Consider the following 17,171-nt stretch of genomic DNA (forward strand, 5'->3'; position numbering starts at 1 on the left):
TGAAGCTTTCCTCTTGGGTGGACAGAAGCATGAAGCATTTGAAATATGTGGGGCCAGGAGGAAGGTTGGGAACCAGATGGTGGGAGGATCAGTGAGGTGGCTACTAGTCTGCCTAAAAAGAGCCTTCCCCTAAGTGAGGCAGAAACAAACCATTCACCCCTTCTTAAACTTTTCCAAAGACTACAGTAAACAAAAGGGCAGCGGCTCAACTTCAAATAGAGTATTGACGAGGGCCCCTGGGTAATGCTTAAGTTGCAGTGCGGTGGTTTAACTGATACTCTGGGAAGTCAGGTTCCCTCAGGCAGGCATGGCCTAGAACACAGGTTCTCGGGCTTCCTAGGCACTCAGCTACTGGGGGCAAAAGAAATAAAGTTTAAGTCTGTCCCTTGGTCCTTCTCCTCAATTATATTGCAGTGAATGTGCTTAGTCTGTGCATGCAGACTACTGTGTATGCAGGCAGGATATGCATTCAGAAATCCTATGTGTGTATAACTGGCATTTCTGACACTTAGATGACCAAAAATGCCAAGGAGGCAATCAAAGCAGAACACTTAGATGACCAGGAAGGGAAAAGAATATCACCCAGACTGCTACACTTTCCTCCACACACTAAGATACAGAATGTATCATTAGTATTAAAATATAATTGGCATTATATTTCTATTTAGTTATCTATAATCATAGTTCAGTGGGAATGGCATCTTACTAGCATTCTTTCTCATTAAGTGAGCAAAAATAAAATGGACTATGTTGGGTTTTTTTTTCATTTAGGACTATTTTAAATTTGGTTTTGTATATACCTGTAGACTTAAAATTTACTTAGGGAATGGGTTATTCCCCGACAGAGGAAAAGATGGATTAGTATACTTCATAGTAATGCATACATTTCACTTTTAAATGTACTTAATATACCACAAGCTTCACTATAAAATAAAAACATGGGATTAATAAAATGGACCACAGTCTATTGTGACTGACCACTTAAAATGTAATCAAGGAGTCTGGACTACAGACTCCTAGGAGAGCCCTTTGGACAGGGGTTTTCAAGGGTTTTCTTTTTAAAATCCCAGCCTTCAACCCCAAAGTAGTACAGCTCTTCACTTGTTTTGAAAATTAGGAGAGATTAGGAACTTATATTTCCAGTGCCACAAACAATGATATAACTTAGCCACATGGTTATAGAATTTAGTGAGCTGAAAAGAATCATCTCCTAATCATCTCCTGTTTTCCAGATCATATCTCTCTTTCTAAATGCTTGGCAGCATTAAATGTTTGCAGATTGTACTGATTTTTTGCTGAGAAATAAGGGACAAGTCTCTTTAAAATGAAAACAAAATAGTTTCAAAAGCATGACATTTACAAAAGGTTTAGAGGTGATTTATGTGTCTTTATCCCCAGGAACTATGAACAATGTTTTGATGAACATGTTTGGGCCTAGTATGTTGTTCAGATTCTGAGGTGTCCAGGGATTCTATCCCAAAATGCCAATTAAACCAATATATAAACAAACCTATCACCCTCCATATGTAAGCCTCTTCTGGTTCAAAATGCCACATAATTCCTTCTGGCAGGTAGGCTTCAAGTGATGGTGTAAGATAGATATTCTCTCTTTCTCTCTCTCTGGCACCTGGACATAATTCTAATTTATAGCAATTTCTGGAGGAATCCAGATTCACTAAAGTCAAAATCCCAGCAGGCTAAGCAGTATATTTTTGCTTTCAAATTTTTTCCCTTCAAAATGCCACATTAATGTAGGAAATGATATTGATGTCTCCAGAATTCTGAGAAGTACCAATGATTACTTATGTAAAAGCTACATATATTGAAAAACAGAAGTATGAGTGATTAGCTATAGTGTAGGTTGGCATTCTAAAATGTTCTACTTCCTTTCCAGATCTCCAAAGAAGTCTGTTCTCATGTGTCCCAGTACAGGTTTTTGTTCATTATAATACAATCATGGCTATAGTATACATAAGGGGTGGTGTTATAGGTTACTTTAAATTGCCATAAAGTCGCTTAACATGGGAGCAGTCACTCATTACCAGGTGTTAACCCATATTTTAAAGTTATGCCAGGTCAGATGAGGTTTATCTTTGATCCATTTTCCCCAAGTCATTTCAGAGTATGGTTGTCTGCTTCGGGGAGATAAAATGTTCTATTTTAATTCCTCTAGAATCCGAGGATGTACTGTTCCCAGCTTTTCCCACTCCTTTCCTCCAACCCACGCACTCGCTGTAGCCAACCCATGCAGCGAGCCTATTGGATCTCAGCTCTGCCCCTGGTGTGAGTGCTAACCTATCTTTTCCCTGGTGTGGCATGCATCAAGCTCATTGAATCTCAGCATTGCCTTGATGTTAGTACTAATCCAACTCCTCTCTGAACCAATCCCAATTCAGTTAAATGAATGGAGGATTTTGGTCCTTTATTTTTATTTTTATTCTTTTTTCGCTCCTTCTCTCTGCTTCTCTCCCTTGCCCATCCACTTTAAACACTTTTCTTTTGGCAAGATTTTCTCCCTCCTACCCACAGCTCCGGCTGGCTCCTGCTGGCTGCAGAGTGAGGGAAGCCACATGATTTCTTCACCTCCAAGCTACAAATGCTACACTCCCCATCCTCTCCCGCCCAAAGTAAGGAGAGTCGTAGCTTCTACTGGTGCCCCTGGTTGTCAGGCCCTCTAGCGGCAAGTCCACAGTTGTGGAGGTCTGAGATGGTATTGAGTCTTTAAATGTGACTGCTCTGAAACTGTTCTATCTCTATGATGCATTGCATTTCACAGATCTAAAATGTTTCAGACATAACCTGCAACAGCACCTAAATCGTACTCTCCATTCAACTGCTGCTTTTTATTTATTTTGTGTGGTGGTGGGGGGGGGGAAGTGTTCCACAAATCCACACGCCCAACAATTATAATTAAGCCTTGTGTGGGTCCAAGGAAGGGATAGTGGTCTGAACTTAGTGTCATTGGGTCAAAGGTTTCAAAACATCCAAGGACATCATAAGATTGTCTTTTACAAAATTAAATGCTGATGGGTGATGTGATGCCTGAATGATTCAGAGGTCTAGGTTCAATTTTTCATTGTGCCAAAGACCACTTACAGGATTTTGGCCAATTAGATTTCTCAGTTTTGCCTGACAATAATTTACTAAGAGGTGTTGAGATGGTAAATAGACTAAATAATTTGAAGTTCTTGGGCTTTCTGGCAAAGTAGGATTTGTAGAGATATTGAAACTACTGATAAATCAGTGACCAAGTCCCATAAAATTTCCAGGGAACGTGCATCTGACTTCCTTCATCACCTTTGAAAAATTCAATGAACTTATTTTGGAGATCAGCTCCAGAACCATTTTGGTAAGTTAAAACAAGCCTAGCTCTTCTGGTCACCTTTGATAAGAAAGCCTCCCCATTCTCTTAATCAAACAAGTAACCTCATTTTCTTTGTGTCCCATTTTATATTAATATTTTTTAGCAGGAGTGATCAGAATTGTACAGAATTTTCTTGATGAGGTATTACTAGTTCTTTGCATACTCCAAATTTAACTGAAAAAAAACTGAAAAAAAATTATGAGAAAAAGTTGTTTTCATTGAAATCTTACATGGAAAAGTTCACCTTTTGGCAATCTAATAAAAATGTACATTTTATTTGGGAAATGCTGCCACACTGCCTGGCATTTTCCATGCTATGATTCATTTAGAATTGTAAGATTAAGTTTTTTCCCAAGGCATAGTGTGGCACCTTTACAAAAATCATATTTCAGTGAAAATAATTCAGAATTTGGCTAAAATATTTTGGATTTTGATTCTTTCTCTGAAAGTTCTGAAACTCTTAAAGTGTTTAACTGGACAGGGAAACAATTTTAACATGTTGCACTTTATAGTCCTCTGTAACTCCTTACACATCACTTTTCTTTAGTCACAGATACTAAACATCTTTGCTGTACATCACTGAACAGTTAGAGATATTCCTGTGGTATCTGTTGCTTTCACCCCAGCACTGACTTCTTCAGCAGCAGCAGACAGCATCTGTGGACACATGGCTTCTGCAAATTTCACCAGAGTGACTAGCTTTATCCTCCGAGGTATTACAGACAACCCAAAATTGCAAGTTATCATTTTCATGGTGTTCTTCATCATTTACCTCTGCACCCTGATAGGGAATCTTGGGATGATAGCACTGATAAAGGTGAACTCCCAGTTACACACCTCCATGTACTTTTTCCTCAGCAACTTGTCTTTCTTAGATGTCATCTACTCCACTGTTATTGCCCCCAAAGCCCTGGCCATTTCCTTAGGAGAGAATAAAAACATTTCTTTTACTGGTTGCATGGTTCAGTTTTTTTTTCTCTCTCTCTGTGCTAATACTGAACTTTGCCTCCTGGCTGCAATGGCATATGACCGTTTTATAGCCATATGCAACTCCTTGCTTTATCACCTCATCATGTCCAAGAAAGTCTGCATCCAGCTGATAGTCATCTCTTACTTCTGTGCCTTGGTCAATGCAATTACCCACACCAGTTCTCTCTTCAGCCTCTCTTTCTGCCACTCCAATGTCCTTGACCATTTTTTCTGTGACATTCCCCCACTTCAGAAAATTTCATGCTCTGACATTCACCTCGATGAGCTGGTGCATTTCTTCTTTGCTGCTCTAGCAACCTTAGCCACCATTATGATCATCCTCATCTCCTACCTTTATATTATCTTTGCCATCCTGAGGATCAAATCTGCTGAAGGCAGGTGCAAAGCGTTCAACACCTGTGCCTCCCACCTGACTGCTGTTGCCATATTATATGGGACACTCTTCTTTATGTATCTGCGACCCAGCTCCAGTGACTTGGCAGACCAGGACAAAGTGGTGTCTGTGTTCTACACCATGGTAATCCCCATGCTGAACCCGCTGATCTACAGCCTGAGGAACAAGGAGGTGAAAAATGCCCTGTGGAGAACAATAAGCCAGAAAGTTATTCTTCAGTGTATGTAAATGCAGGGACTATTTTTCTTATAAATAGTGAGGTAAAATAGTTCTGATTGTCATAATACAGCATTGAAAAAATATCTTGTGTTTAACAGAAGAGATATAAAGCAAATATCTTCTCTTTGTGGTGATAGTTATATAAAGATATATTAATGTTAATTGGGCAAGTCACAGTTTTACATAGTATTGTACAGGATGATGTGGTCCTAAAATTCTTGTATTACAAATCACAGTTCATGTACTCAACAAAGTCATAAAATGATGTCCATAGGTGTTTTGATAGCTTGCATTTTAGTATATCCTTGGAAACTTTGTTTCTCAGCACATTATACTACATGAACTTTACATTACCAATAAGATTTGATTACTGTATTTACTCACACACAACATGTACTTTTTTACCCCAAAAAACAACCCTTCCAAATTAGGGCATACATCTTAAGCAGGGGAGCTGATTTTTCTTGGCTGGAATAGGAGACTGGAGAGGTTATGCTGAAAGAAGCTTCCATTTTCCCTCTCAGACAGCAGACAGGAGAGATGAAGTCCATTGTTAACTCTTTCACAGCCACTCTCAGATTAACAGCATAGAATCATAGAGTCATAGAAAATTAGGGTTGGAAGGAACCTCAGGAGATCATGTAGTAGAACCTCCTGCTCAAAGCAGGAGCATTCCCAACTAGATCATCCCAGCCAAAGCTTTATCTAGCTGGATCTTAAAAAGTTCCAAGGATAGAAAGACCATCATTTCTCTGGGTAACCTGTTCCAGTGTTTTGAAACCAAATTGCAGGGAAGCGCAGTTACACTGGAGGATAGGCTGGGGATCCAGGATGACTTGGATAGGTTTGCAAGGTGGGCAGATACAAACCTGATGACCTTCAACATAGAGAAATGCAAAGTACTCCACCTCAGGAGAAAATCCATATTATATCTATAGGCTCGGCAGTGCTTCACTTACTAGCACTACATCTGAAAGAGATTTGGGGATAATGCTTGACAAAAGATACATAAGAGCTACCAATGTGATGCCGCAGCTGGCAAAGCAAATAAAACTCTGCCTTGTATCTACCGATGCATCTCAAACAAGACCCAAGTTGTCATTCTCCCACTTTATTCATATTTGATGAAGCCACAGCTGGAGTACTGCATCCAGCTCTGGGATCCACACTTTAGAAAGGATGTGGAGAAACTCAAGAGAGTCCAGAAGATAGCCATGCACATCATAAGTGGTCAAGAGAGCAGGCCACATGAGGAGAGGCTGAGAGGTACAGGACTCTTCACTTGAAAAGCTGTAGGGTCAGGGGAGACTTGGTGGCAGCCTGTAAGTATACCAGGGGTGTGCATCAGGACCTGGGAGAACATCTGTTTACCAGGCAACCCCAAAGGAAAAAAAAAGTCCAACGGTCACAAACTGCTGAAAGACAGTTTTAGACTGGACATAAGGAAGAATTTCTTTACCGTCCAAGTCTCCAGAGTCAGGGATAGACTCCCCTCAGAAGTGGTTCAAGCACCTACTCGGGATACATTCAAGATGTGTTTGGTTGATTATCTTGCTGGGGTCCTCTGACCCCAGCTGACTTCCTGCCCTTGGGCAGGGGGCTGGACCAAATGATCTTGCAAGGTCCCTTCCAACCCTAAGGTCTATGATATCTATTAAATCTACCCTTCTAGTGGGAAAATTTTCTCTAATATCTAATCTAAACTTCCGTTGGTGCAACTTGAGACAGTTGTTACTTGTTCTGTCATCTGCCACCACTAAGAACAGTCTAGCTCTATTCTCTTTCAAACCCCACTTCAGGGGAAAGCTGCTATTAAATACCATCTCTGTCTCCTTTTCTTTAAATGAAATAAACCCAGTCCCCTCAGCCTCTCCTCGTAAGTCATGTGCCCCATACCCCTCACCATTTTTGTTGCCTTCTGCTAGACTCTACCCAATTTGTCCACATTCTTTCTGTAGTGTGGGGCCCAAAACTGAACACAGGGCTCCAGATGTGGCCTTACCAATGCTGAATAGTTATGTCCCTGGACCGGCTAGCAACACTCTTACCAGTGCAGACAAGTATCCATCAGTATATCACGTAGTGTTCCATGCCCTTTTCCTGAGGCCTGCAGTTAACAAAATCTGTGCATCTTGTATCCAAAAGAACTCAATACTAGACTTTCTACAAAACATTTTACTTTGATCAGCCATTATTTAGACATTTCAGGCATTGATGGGGCTTTTGACTTCCCATGAAGGATTTTTATGTCATTTACTGTTTCTGCCCTCCAGAGTTCAAGGGGTCAGGTTCTTGAAAATCGTAAGAAATACTAATGATCATAAAATAGTGTGTACAAAAGAAAGGCTATTTAAAAATATTTCATGTCTATTCTTTGAATCAAAAAGTCTGTTGAATCACAGGTTGTGTATTCCATACTCCTTTCTAACAAGCAGCATATTATTTATTAGTAGTTACAACAATTATTTGATCTGAAAGGTGTTTGGTTTCCTGTGCTAAAAGGTTTGTAGGGGTTTATTTCCCATATTTCTAAGAAGCAGATGAGGAAGCCCTGCAGTGGACTGGGCATACCTCTGGCAACCTAGATTACCTCCACAGCTGGTGTCTAGTCCACTGACTCAGTTTATTGGATGCCCTTGCTCTGAACACCCTGAGCTTCACAATATTCCCCACAGAGTGTGCCACCCAACAACATGTTCTTTGAACATACTTTCAGGTTGCATTCTACTGCAAGTCCAGGTTAACCTTTATAGAACCTATCTGAACATCTCTAGGCCCCTCAGTGATCTCCACGTGTCACCAGTGCTTTGGAATGGGGTTACCAAGTTTCCCAAGTCCACCTGCAAGCCATCCATGACATGGACATGAGGGTGGCTCTAGACATTATTCCAATTGCATCATTGCTTTCTGTGAGCAATGAAGACGTTGTGCCATGTGTATGGCTACCCAGGAATAGGGCAGACTATGAAGTGGAGGGTAAAAGGGATGACAGTTTTCACTGCTGATGACCAGCTGGAGCTCTCACTGGTCTGCAGCACCAGCAAAAGAATTAGATGACTGTACTAAGGAGTCATTCCCCAGTATCCTCAGGTGGTTCCCATGGAAGCAAGCTGGGGAAGAAAGGGAAAATCATCCTCACAGCCCCCACCTAAGCATGGAGCTGGAAACACTCTTCTGGGCTATACCAGAGCCTGAGCTTCCCAGACAGCAGCATGGGGATGGCGGAAACACCCCCCTCCATACTTCCTGGCACAAGTGAAGAGAGTTGGGACCTCCCCTCCACCCCAACTCCCTTCTGCTTCCTGCTGCTTGTGGCTGGGCATGAAGTCCTGAGTCCATATGTTTGTACCAGGATGTATGGGGAGATTCTCCCCTCACCTCTTCCCCCATGCTTGCAGCTGCCCCAGATGTTCTAGTGTGCCTGGGGTATCCCTGTTTTACCCTATGCTCCTCCCTTTTCAAGTAACCCTACATGCCTGAAAGATATCTGAAGGCCTAGAGGCTTGTCCAAGAACCCACTTTTTGCTGCTGCCTTTGCAAAAGCAGTAACTTTCAAGTAACTGTTTAAGATTGTAAAGCACACCAAGCAGAGTGGCCTGACTGGCAAATGAGTAAGCAATGTGCAGGCAAGCTGGGGAAAGTGAGGGGGAGGAGTGAGGAACCGGTTCAGCTGTAGCAGAATGGGAAGGGTTTTTTTCCACCCTCCCATCCCCATATAGCCAAGCCTGGTGGGAGCCATGCGAACAGGCTGGAAAAAGAGGCACACTCTTCAGGGGTGCGCTGGAGTTTGCAGGGGAGTTTGCGTGGGAGAGCGCTCAGGGGGGTCCCGAGACCCTAGCTGTCAGAGGCCTTGGATGAAGACTTCATGTGTATGGAAGAGGAGGAGTCTTACTGTGCTGGTAAGGACTCAGTGTGCATCCAGGGACCCTGCCCAGGTGAGGCCTCCCACCCAGGACTCCTCTGAGGCATCCACCCAGATGGAGCCCTTGGGAGGGTCGGCAGTGCCCTGGTCCCCCATCTGCAGGGGTTGCCTGGCAGGGCCCCAGGGGACTGGGGGAACAGAGTTCCCTCAGGGCTGTAGAGGATAACATTTATGTGTACTTTCATTCTTTGAAGACCCAATCACCTAGAGGTGAGACTTCATGGGAGGGACCAGGTGCAGAAGTATGGAAGATGGTCACCTCCAGAGCCAGGCATCATATCGTTGAAATAACCTACCCCCTAGTGCAACTTTGAAACAGATATGATGCCCTGGCAGCACTGGAGGAAGGGCAGTATAGAAAACCACACCCACAGCCACCACCATGCAGGCTGAGGGACAACCAGACAGCTGGAGAAAGAGAAGCTGAGTCATTGCGGTGGGTGACTCCCTCCTGAAAGAAATAGAGGGAGCCATCTGTTGTCTGTATCCCATGGTGAGGGAGGTGTACTGTGTTCCAGGAGCTTGGATCCAGGACATCACTATGAGGATTCCTGACCTCATCTGGCCCGCTGATTACTACCCCATGGTCCTCATCCATGCTGGCACAAATGATGCAACTAGGAGTAGTCCAGGCCATATCATGAGTGACTACAGGGCCCTGGGGTTCAGGCTTAGGAAGCTGGGGGTACAGCTGGTATTCTTGTCAAACCTCCTGGTCAGTGGTTGTGGCCAGCATCAAGACACCTGTATCAGAGAAGTCAACCTACAGCTCCGGATTTGGCGCCTGATTAAGAATGTTTTGGCTTCTTAGACCACAATCCACACTTCCACAAAAATGGTATCCTGGGATGGGATGGTCTTCATCTCACTTCAAAAGGTAAAAGTCTGTTCTCTGACAGGTTGGCTGATCTTCTATGCAGGGCTTTAAACTAGGTTCATTGCAGGATGGGGACATAAAGGATAGAAAGAACTTAGAATCAACAAACCATGAACCATGTACTGGAACAACCCATGTAAGTACTAAGGGGCTTGGTAGGCATTAGGACAGGGGGCCACCAAGGGCAGCCATCAGGGAGTGTAAGTGTCTCTATACTAATGCTAGGAGCATGGAGAACAAGCAGAAGGAACTTGTATTCCTGCTTGCAAACAAAAACTTCAACCTGGTTGGGCTAACTGAAACCTGGTGAAACCCTAACCATGACTGGGCAGTAGGCATTGAGGGATATAGACTGTACAGATGAGATAGAGCAGGGAAAAAGGGCGGGGGGAGGTATTTCTCTCTATATTGAGGAGCAATACACATCTTTTATAATCAAGATGGGACCAGAGGAGGGGCAAATTGAGGTACTGTGAGTCAGAATACAAGGGGGAAGGGGGAAAAGGATCTTGCTAGTGGGGATCTAAAATTCTCAAGGCAACTATCAGAGGCTGTACGGCCAAGGGATATAGTTGTCATGGGTGACTTAAAGTACCCTGACATCTGCTGGGAGGGGCAGTCAGCCAGATCTAACCATTCACCTAGGTGAATTCCTTCAGCACCCTGGATGAAGATCAACCATTGAAGTAGGTTTTTAACCTGCATACAGGACCTTCACCTGACACAGGAGGTATATACTCCCACTAGGGAAAATACCTTACTGGACTTGGTGTTGGCTTTAGGGGATGACCTGGTGGGGGATCTGCAGATACAAGGTCACCTAGGGGATAGTGACCATCGATTGATTGTATTTACTATCTGTTGAAGGGTGGGCAGAAGTGATTGACTTCAGAAAGGACAATGTCAATAGATTACTTAGTGAGACACTTAGTGATCGGGGCATTGGTGAGATGGGAGTCCAGGAAGGGTGGTCGTTCCTAAAGGGAACGATCCTTTGGGCACAGAAGGAGACAATCCCATCATGCATGAAGGGGGCAAAGGAGCCAAGAAACCCTCTGAACAGGGAAATCCAGGAAAGCCTAGGGGCAAAAAAAAAGGCATACAGGCTGTGGAAGCAGGGGGTAAGTACCAAGGAGGAATATACCTACTTGGCTTACGCTTGCAGGGAGTCAGTTAGAAACTGTTTGGAGGACAGTGGGAAGTGACGAGGATCAAATACATTTATCAAGTAGAGACAAGAACAAAAAAGCCCTTTGCCTGACAACCTGGTCAGTAGCATCGTCAAGCAACAGACTACTCTCCCTATATGTAATGTATCATATAATTTTGCCTTGCTCTGTTTAATCTGTCATTAAATCAATTAATACTGTATGACTGCAATGGTCTGAGTTCTTACTTATTGTTCTTGTCCCAAACACCTCAAATCCACCTGCAGATGAGGTGTAACACTGCTCATCTGCTTTATATTTGCATAGTGCTTGGTGAGGTGGTATTTCTCCTGCTGGGTGCTGCTTGGTAGGGGGAGTGAACCTAGGGCTTAGAACTATGCTGGTGTAGGGGTTTCACCCTTGTTCTTGGGTAGCCATGGGCAGGGGCTGGGGGAGTAGGCAGGGGATGGGGCCTGCCATGGGTCCCCCCATTGCCCCCTTCCCCCTCCTCTTCTAAATCAATTCAGAGGGCTTCAAATTGATTCAGACCTTTTCATTTGTCCCCCATTCAGTTATAAGAGTTGTCCTCCAAATTGGACTGAATCTCCTCCAAATTGAATCAGCACCCAAAGCTTTGCACAGCCCTAGAATGTCTTTCAGCACAGGATGGCCTTCCATTGTCTCAACTACCATTTCAGTTCCAAAATCTCAAATTAAACTGTATACTGGATATAGCAGATGGTGATAAATGCATATCAAATGTGTACCTTAATTAAATTGAGACCATCAAGGGTTGGTTTCAACTTCATTGGTGTGAAGCCAGATGGTTTCTTGAACTAAGAACCTCTTTACCAATGCATATTTCAAAACCAAAAAATAATAATAATCCTCTTTAATCTGTCATAAATGCTCTTGGGCATTAATTTGCCTTTACCCCTCACCTTTCTGTCAAGTCCTCATTGTAAAGATCCCTAAGCAGCTGGAATCAACATTTTATTGTCTGATATCAGTATTTGTTTTGGCAAGAATAATTGTTTTGGCGAGATGCAAGTATTAATATAATTTTTTTTTCTTTTTTGGAAGGGAAGTCCCCCCAGAATAGACTGAAATACTACAATTTTATCCAAATAAATTACCAAAACCAAAACAGGGCTGGCAAATTATACCATCAGCCCTGATTTCTAAACTACCCTAGTTATAAAATATCACAGGAAGAGTGAGTGTGAACTACCTTCACACAACATCTCTTAACTGTCCAGCCACAACAGTGTCAAATTCAGGTTCAGGCCAAATCAGTGGTTTCTCTGCTGACAACATATGCTGAGATAGAGCCAAGCTAGTCCCAGATATAACAGGTTGCTTGTGTGTGCACTAAACAGCTATGAACTTTAGTGCTTCCTCCAGCTCTCATTTACGTCAAGGAAAGAATGAAATTAACTTAAATGAAAGTTAGACGATATTATGAATAACATTTGTTATTATCCCACTCTGAAGAACCCTTGTGAGCATGGTGTGATTATCACAGACAAAAAAAATGGCTTTACTTTAAAATCCATGCACCCCTGTGCCAAGCCCAGCCTATGCCAACAAGATGCATTGTATTAGTTGGACCCAGATTGCCCAACTTCCATATAAATTGGGTGCCTCAGCAAGGCTTTTTAATGCCTTTATCTAATAGTTGATTCAATAAGTTTTAGATAAAAGCACCAAAAAGCCCTGCTGAAGCACTTGATCTATACAAATGCTGTGGAGTTGGGTCTAACAAATACACTGCTTCTTCCAGGAAAATGCTTCCCCACTCACACATCTTTCATCACCCCTGAATGGCAATCCCCCTTCCTCATAGTTTGTACCAGTCTGACCATACGGTAATATTACTTCCTGACCACAAATATGTCAGTTAGTCAAGCCCTGAGCAGAGGGGAAAGACCCTTTATCCAAGAAACTCTGGGTTTATTCCCAAAAGAAGCATTGATACTCCCCAGTCCAAATCCTGAGCCTTAGGTGCAGGCAACATCCAATACTTCTGAAAAAGACAGGGGAAAAAAAAAACCCTTTGCATATGTAGCAGCAGGAGGAGAAAATAATTCCTTCCTGGCCCCACATGGAAACCTTCAAAGCCCAGAAGCATGGGAATTACCCATAGTAGAATATATGCATAGCTGCTCTTAGCACATCCCTGACCAATCTTGTTCAGACCCTTCTTGAATACCTCCATTAATGGAGATTACACAATGACTTCCCTGGGTAGTGTGTTCTGTTGCCTCACTCCTTCTAACAATGAAGAAGCCTTTTGTGATATCCAGTCTTAATTTAGATTACCCATTGGTCCATTTCCTACTAAACATGCCCATTTCCTTCAACACATTCTTATATGGCTTGCCTTCCAAATCCTTTTTCATTTTTGTCACCTAACTCTGCACCCCTTCTAATTTCTCCATGTCCTTCTTAAACTGTGAAGCCCAGAACTGAACACAGTACTCTAGCTGAGGCCTAACCAGTGCCAAGTATAGAGGCACTGTTACTCCCCGTGTCTTCGACTTAATGGTTCTATTGATGCCTCCCAAAACAACATTCACTTTCTGTACAGCTGCATCACACTACATGTTCATAAAGAGTCTGTGATCTACCAAGACTCCCAGATCCTTTTCCATAGTCCTGATATCCAGCCAGATGTCACTTATTTTTATCTGTGTTTTTTTGGTTATTCTCAGGGTGTATCATCTGGAACTTGTCAGCATTGAACTTAATCCATTTAACTTCATCTCAGCTTTCAAATCTGTGGAGATCCTTCTGAACTGTGCTCCTGTCCTCCAATGCATTCACAAGCTTTCTCAGTTTCATGTCATCTCCAGATTTGTTCAAGAAGGTTTCAACATCCACATAATTATAAAACATATTGAACAACACTGGACCCAGTACAGGCTCCTGTGTTATTCTACAAGAGACATTCTGCCATTCTGACATGGGTTCATGTATAATTACTCTTTACTTGAAATTATTTTATTGAGACAATTGTTTATCCACTTTACAGTAGTGTCATCTATTTTTGTGGACAACAAAAATTATAAAGGGCTTCAAAGGCAAGCCATACAAGGAGGAGCTGAAGGCACATACATCTTGAAGAAAAAAGCACTTAAAAGGGGAGATGAAACCCATCTTCGAATATCAGAGACACAGCCATAAATAAGACTAACATCTTTTCTCTCTTGATGCAGAGAGCAAGATACAGACTAATAGCATGAAGTTGTAGCAAAGTAGGTTTTTGATTGGATATCAGGAAAAAATCTTCGCTGTTAGAAACATGGGGCAGTGGAATAGACTGCCTAGGAAAGATACGGACTTTCTATTGTTTGAGGTGTTGAATAAGAGGTTTCATAATTTCTAAGTTGGTAGGGTCAGAAGGGGCCAGAGCAGATCATCAAGTCTGGCCCACTGCCATGGGCAGGAAAGAATGCTGGGGTCAAATGACGCCAGCTAGGTGATTATCTAGCCTCCTTTTGAAGACCCCCAGGGTGAAGTGAGCACCACTTCCCTTGGAAGTTGGTTCTAGATCCTAGCTGCCCTGACTGTGAAGCAGTGCTTCCTGATGTCTAGCCTGAACCTACCCTCAATCAACTTGTGGCCTTTAATCCTAGTTATTCCTGGTAGTGCTCGGGGGAACAGGGACTCTCCTGTCCCCCTCTGGTCCCCCCTGGTAAGTTTATAGATGGCCACCAGATCCCCTCTCAGCCTTCTCTTGTGGAGGCTGTACAGGTTGAGGTCCCATAGCCATTCTTCATAGGGCCTGCCCGGCTGCCCCCTGACTATGTTAGTGGCCCTCCTTTGGACCCTCTCAATGCTGTACACATCGCTGCTGAAGTGTGATGCCCAGAACTAGATGTAATACTCCAACTATGGCCTGACTAATGTCATATAGAGGGGGAGGATCACCTCTTTGGACTTGCTCGTGATGTATCTGTGGATGCATGAGAAGGTTGAATAAGCATATGTCACGGATGATCTAGGAGTAGCTATGTCCTTGCTTTATTCTACTATGGGTAACCACATGGACTTTCCTAGTTGAAATGTAGGAAAAGGAAGAACTTTTTTCCTCCTCCTGTTGGTACATGTGTCAAGGGTGGTTTGTTTTATTTTGTTTTTGTGGGGGTGAGGGTTGTTCACCTTTCTCAGAAGCATTGGATGTTAACTTCAGCCAGGGCTGGGGATTTGAATGGGTTTGTTAGTGCTCCTGCTGCGATTAAAACATAGAATTTCTTGGATAAAGGTTCTGTACCTCTTCTCAGGCTTTGACCAATCACCATGTTTGGGGTCAGGAAGTAATTTTAACCTCATGGTCACATAGATACAGATTGGTTGGGGGGGGCGGGTTGCCTAGCTCTGTGGTGTAAGGTGTAGCCTTCTTCCTTGGATGTGTCAAATTTATTTTAACAACTGATGCAGCAACAGGACATTGACTACCTGTGGAAGATTACAGTGTTCAGTGTTGTGGCTGTGTACCAGGGTTGACTGTGTAGTTTTATGAACAGGTTAGACAAGGTTTTGTATGGGATGACTTGAATAGTGACGATCCTGCCTCAAAAGAGGGATTGGACTAGATGACCTACAGAGGTCCTTTTTGCCTTTACTTTGCTATGATTCTATGAGTTTATGAATTTCATCCAAAAGAAAGCTGATGTTCCATAAAAGCATCTGCCATTTATACGAAGACTTCAAGAGATGGGAAACCCTGACTTTTCCTCTCCACTTTGTTTCTTATGCTTTTTCAGTATCATTTTTCAATAAATTACCCTTCGATTCAGTTTTGAGTTGCTTGGCTTCAGCTTCCAATCATAGTTTTTATTATGTCTTTCTTTGCTAGATTAAAGACCTTTTTAATAGCTTTCTCCCTACAATTAGACACTATAATCAAGTCACCTATTTAATGAATTTGGTGCTGAAGAACATATAGGGACATATCTCTCCTTTAATATTTTACAATTTTTTTTACCTGATTCATGGTTTTAGATCACTTTCAGCTAAGTCAAAAATAGGCTAACTTCCTGAATTATTCATCTAGTGTAACATCCAAAAGAGAAAAAAATATATATATTTTTAAGATATATTTGTTTAGGATGTGCTGAAGTGCACCAGAATGCGAGTCATTCATTAGAGAACCTTACTGAATTATATTTGTGGACACTATATTTACACCTTTGTAATCTGTTTTAGGGTCATGTAGAAGTTAAGGAACAAAAAAAAACCCCTCTAGTAACTTTACAACTTTGTAAGTTATAGCAATATGTATGTGAAGTGTCTGCCTTGTGTCAATTTCATCTAACAATCCTTAGTTTGCTTTTTGCTCATGCATTACCTATTGGTGATGCTTTATTTTAACAGACTATAGTTAGTTATATTAGTGTACAAACCTGATGTAATTACAAACATGTAAACTGTTGCATAACAGCATCCATAAAACATGATAATATCTTTTCTATTATGGTTAAAATAATGAGTCTTGGTTACTCTTCTTGGATTACATATGTTTATCCAAATCTAAGTATCTAAACTCCCATGTCCCTGCTGATTGGAGAAAAATATTTCACAACTCTTCATCAGGGCATTACAGAAGTTTGCACTATTCCTCATGGTGTTAGGGCATGTCTACATGAGACATTTTGTCACTGTGGTGATGAACTGTGTTGCCATAGCTCATTGGTTTGGTGATTTAGTGTTGGCAGGCATGGACTATGACACCAACGCTATTGCACAGTAGCTCATTGCTGCTGAGCAGTAGTATCAGAAACTACTCAGACAGTGCTGGGACTATGCAGTAACATCAGTTATTGTGCAGTCTTTTATTACTTGCTTAAGCAGGTACTAAATGACTGCTCAGTAACAACTATGCAGTCTTGTGCATGTATAGATGCACCCTAAGAGAAGCAACTGGAAACTCTAAGAGAAATAATGGCTCTGTCATTCTAGTGCACTGTACATTCAAGAAAGGCGTATCCACAGACAAAATTATTCCAGAATAACCATTCCTGATTAAACCTGTGTGTCATCATTTTTATTCAAGAATTTGGCTCTGAAGAACTCAAGTAGTAATTTAGAAGCAGAGCTAAGAGGCCTGGAGATTTCTTAACTGAGATTACTGATGTCTCCAAATTGTCATTTAATAGAATAACCCAGTCCAGTGTAGATTCTTAAGTTTATTCTTTCTGAAATGTATTTTAGTTTACTACACTTTTAATGAAATAATTTTAGATGAAGAAAGA

At 42.1% G+C, this 17,171-nt stretch overlaps 1 protein-coding gene across 1 annotated transcript; it reads left to right on the forward strand.

Annotated features, from left to right (window-relative positions):
• Positions 1–4,031: 4,031 nt before the first annotated feature.
• On the forward strand, positions 4,032–4,976 carry LOC149871172 (olfactory receptor 5AR1-like). The gene has a single exon (XM_090034583.1). It carries the CDS (start codon positions 4,032–4,034, stop codon positions 4,974–4,976), a length of 945 nt encoding a protein of 314 aa, XP_089890709.1.
• Positions 4,977–17,171: the final 12,195 nt, after the last annotated feature.

This window comes from Crocodylus siamensis, chromosome 2 (assembly GCF_052110815.1).
Source record: "Crocodylus siamensis isolate JL-2025a chromosome 2, ASM5211081v1, whole genome shotgun sequence".
Taxonomy (NCBI): Eukaryota; Metazoa; Chordata; order Crocodylia; family Crocodylidae; genus Crocodylus; species Crocodylus siamensis.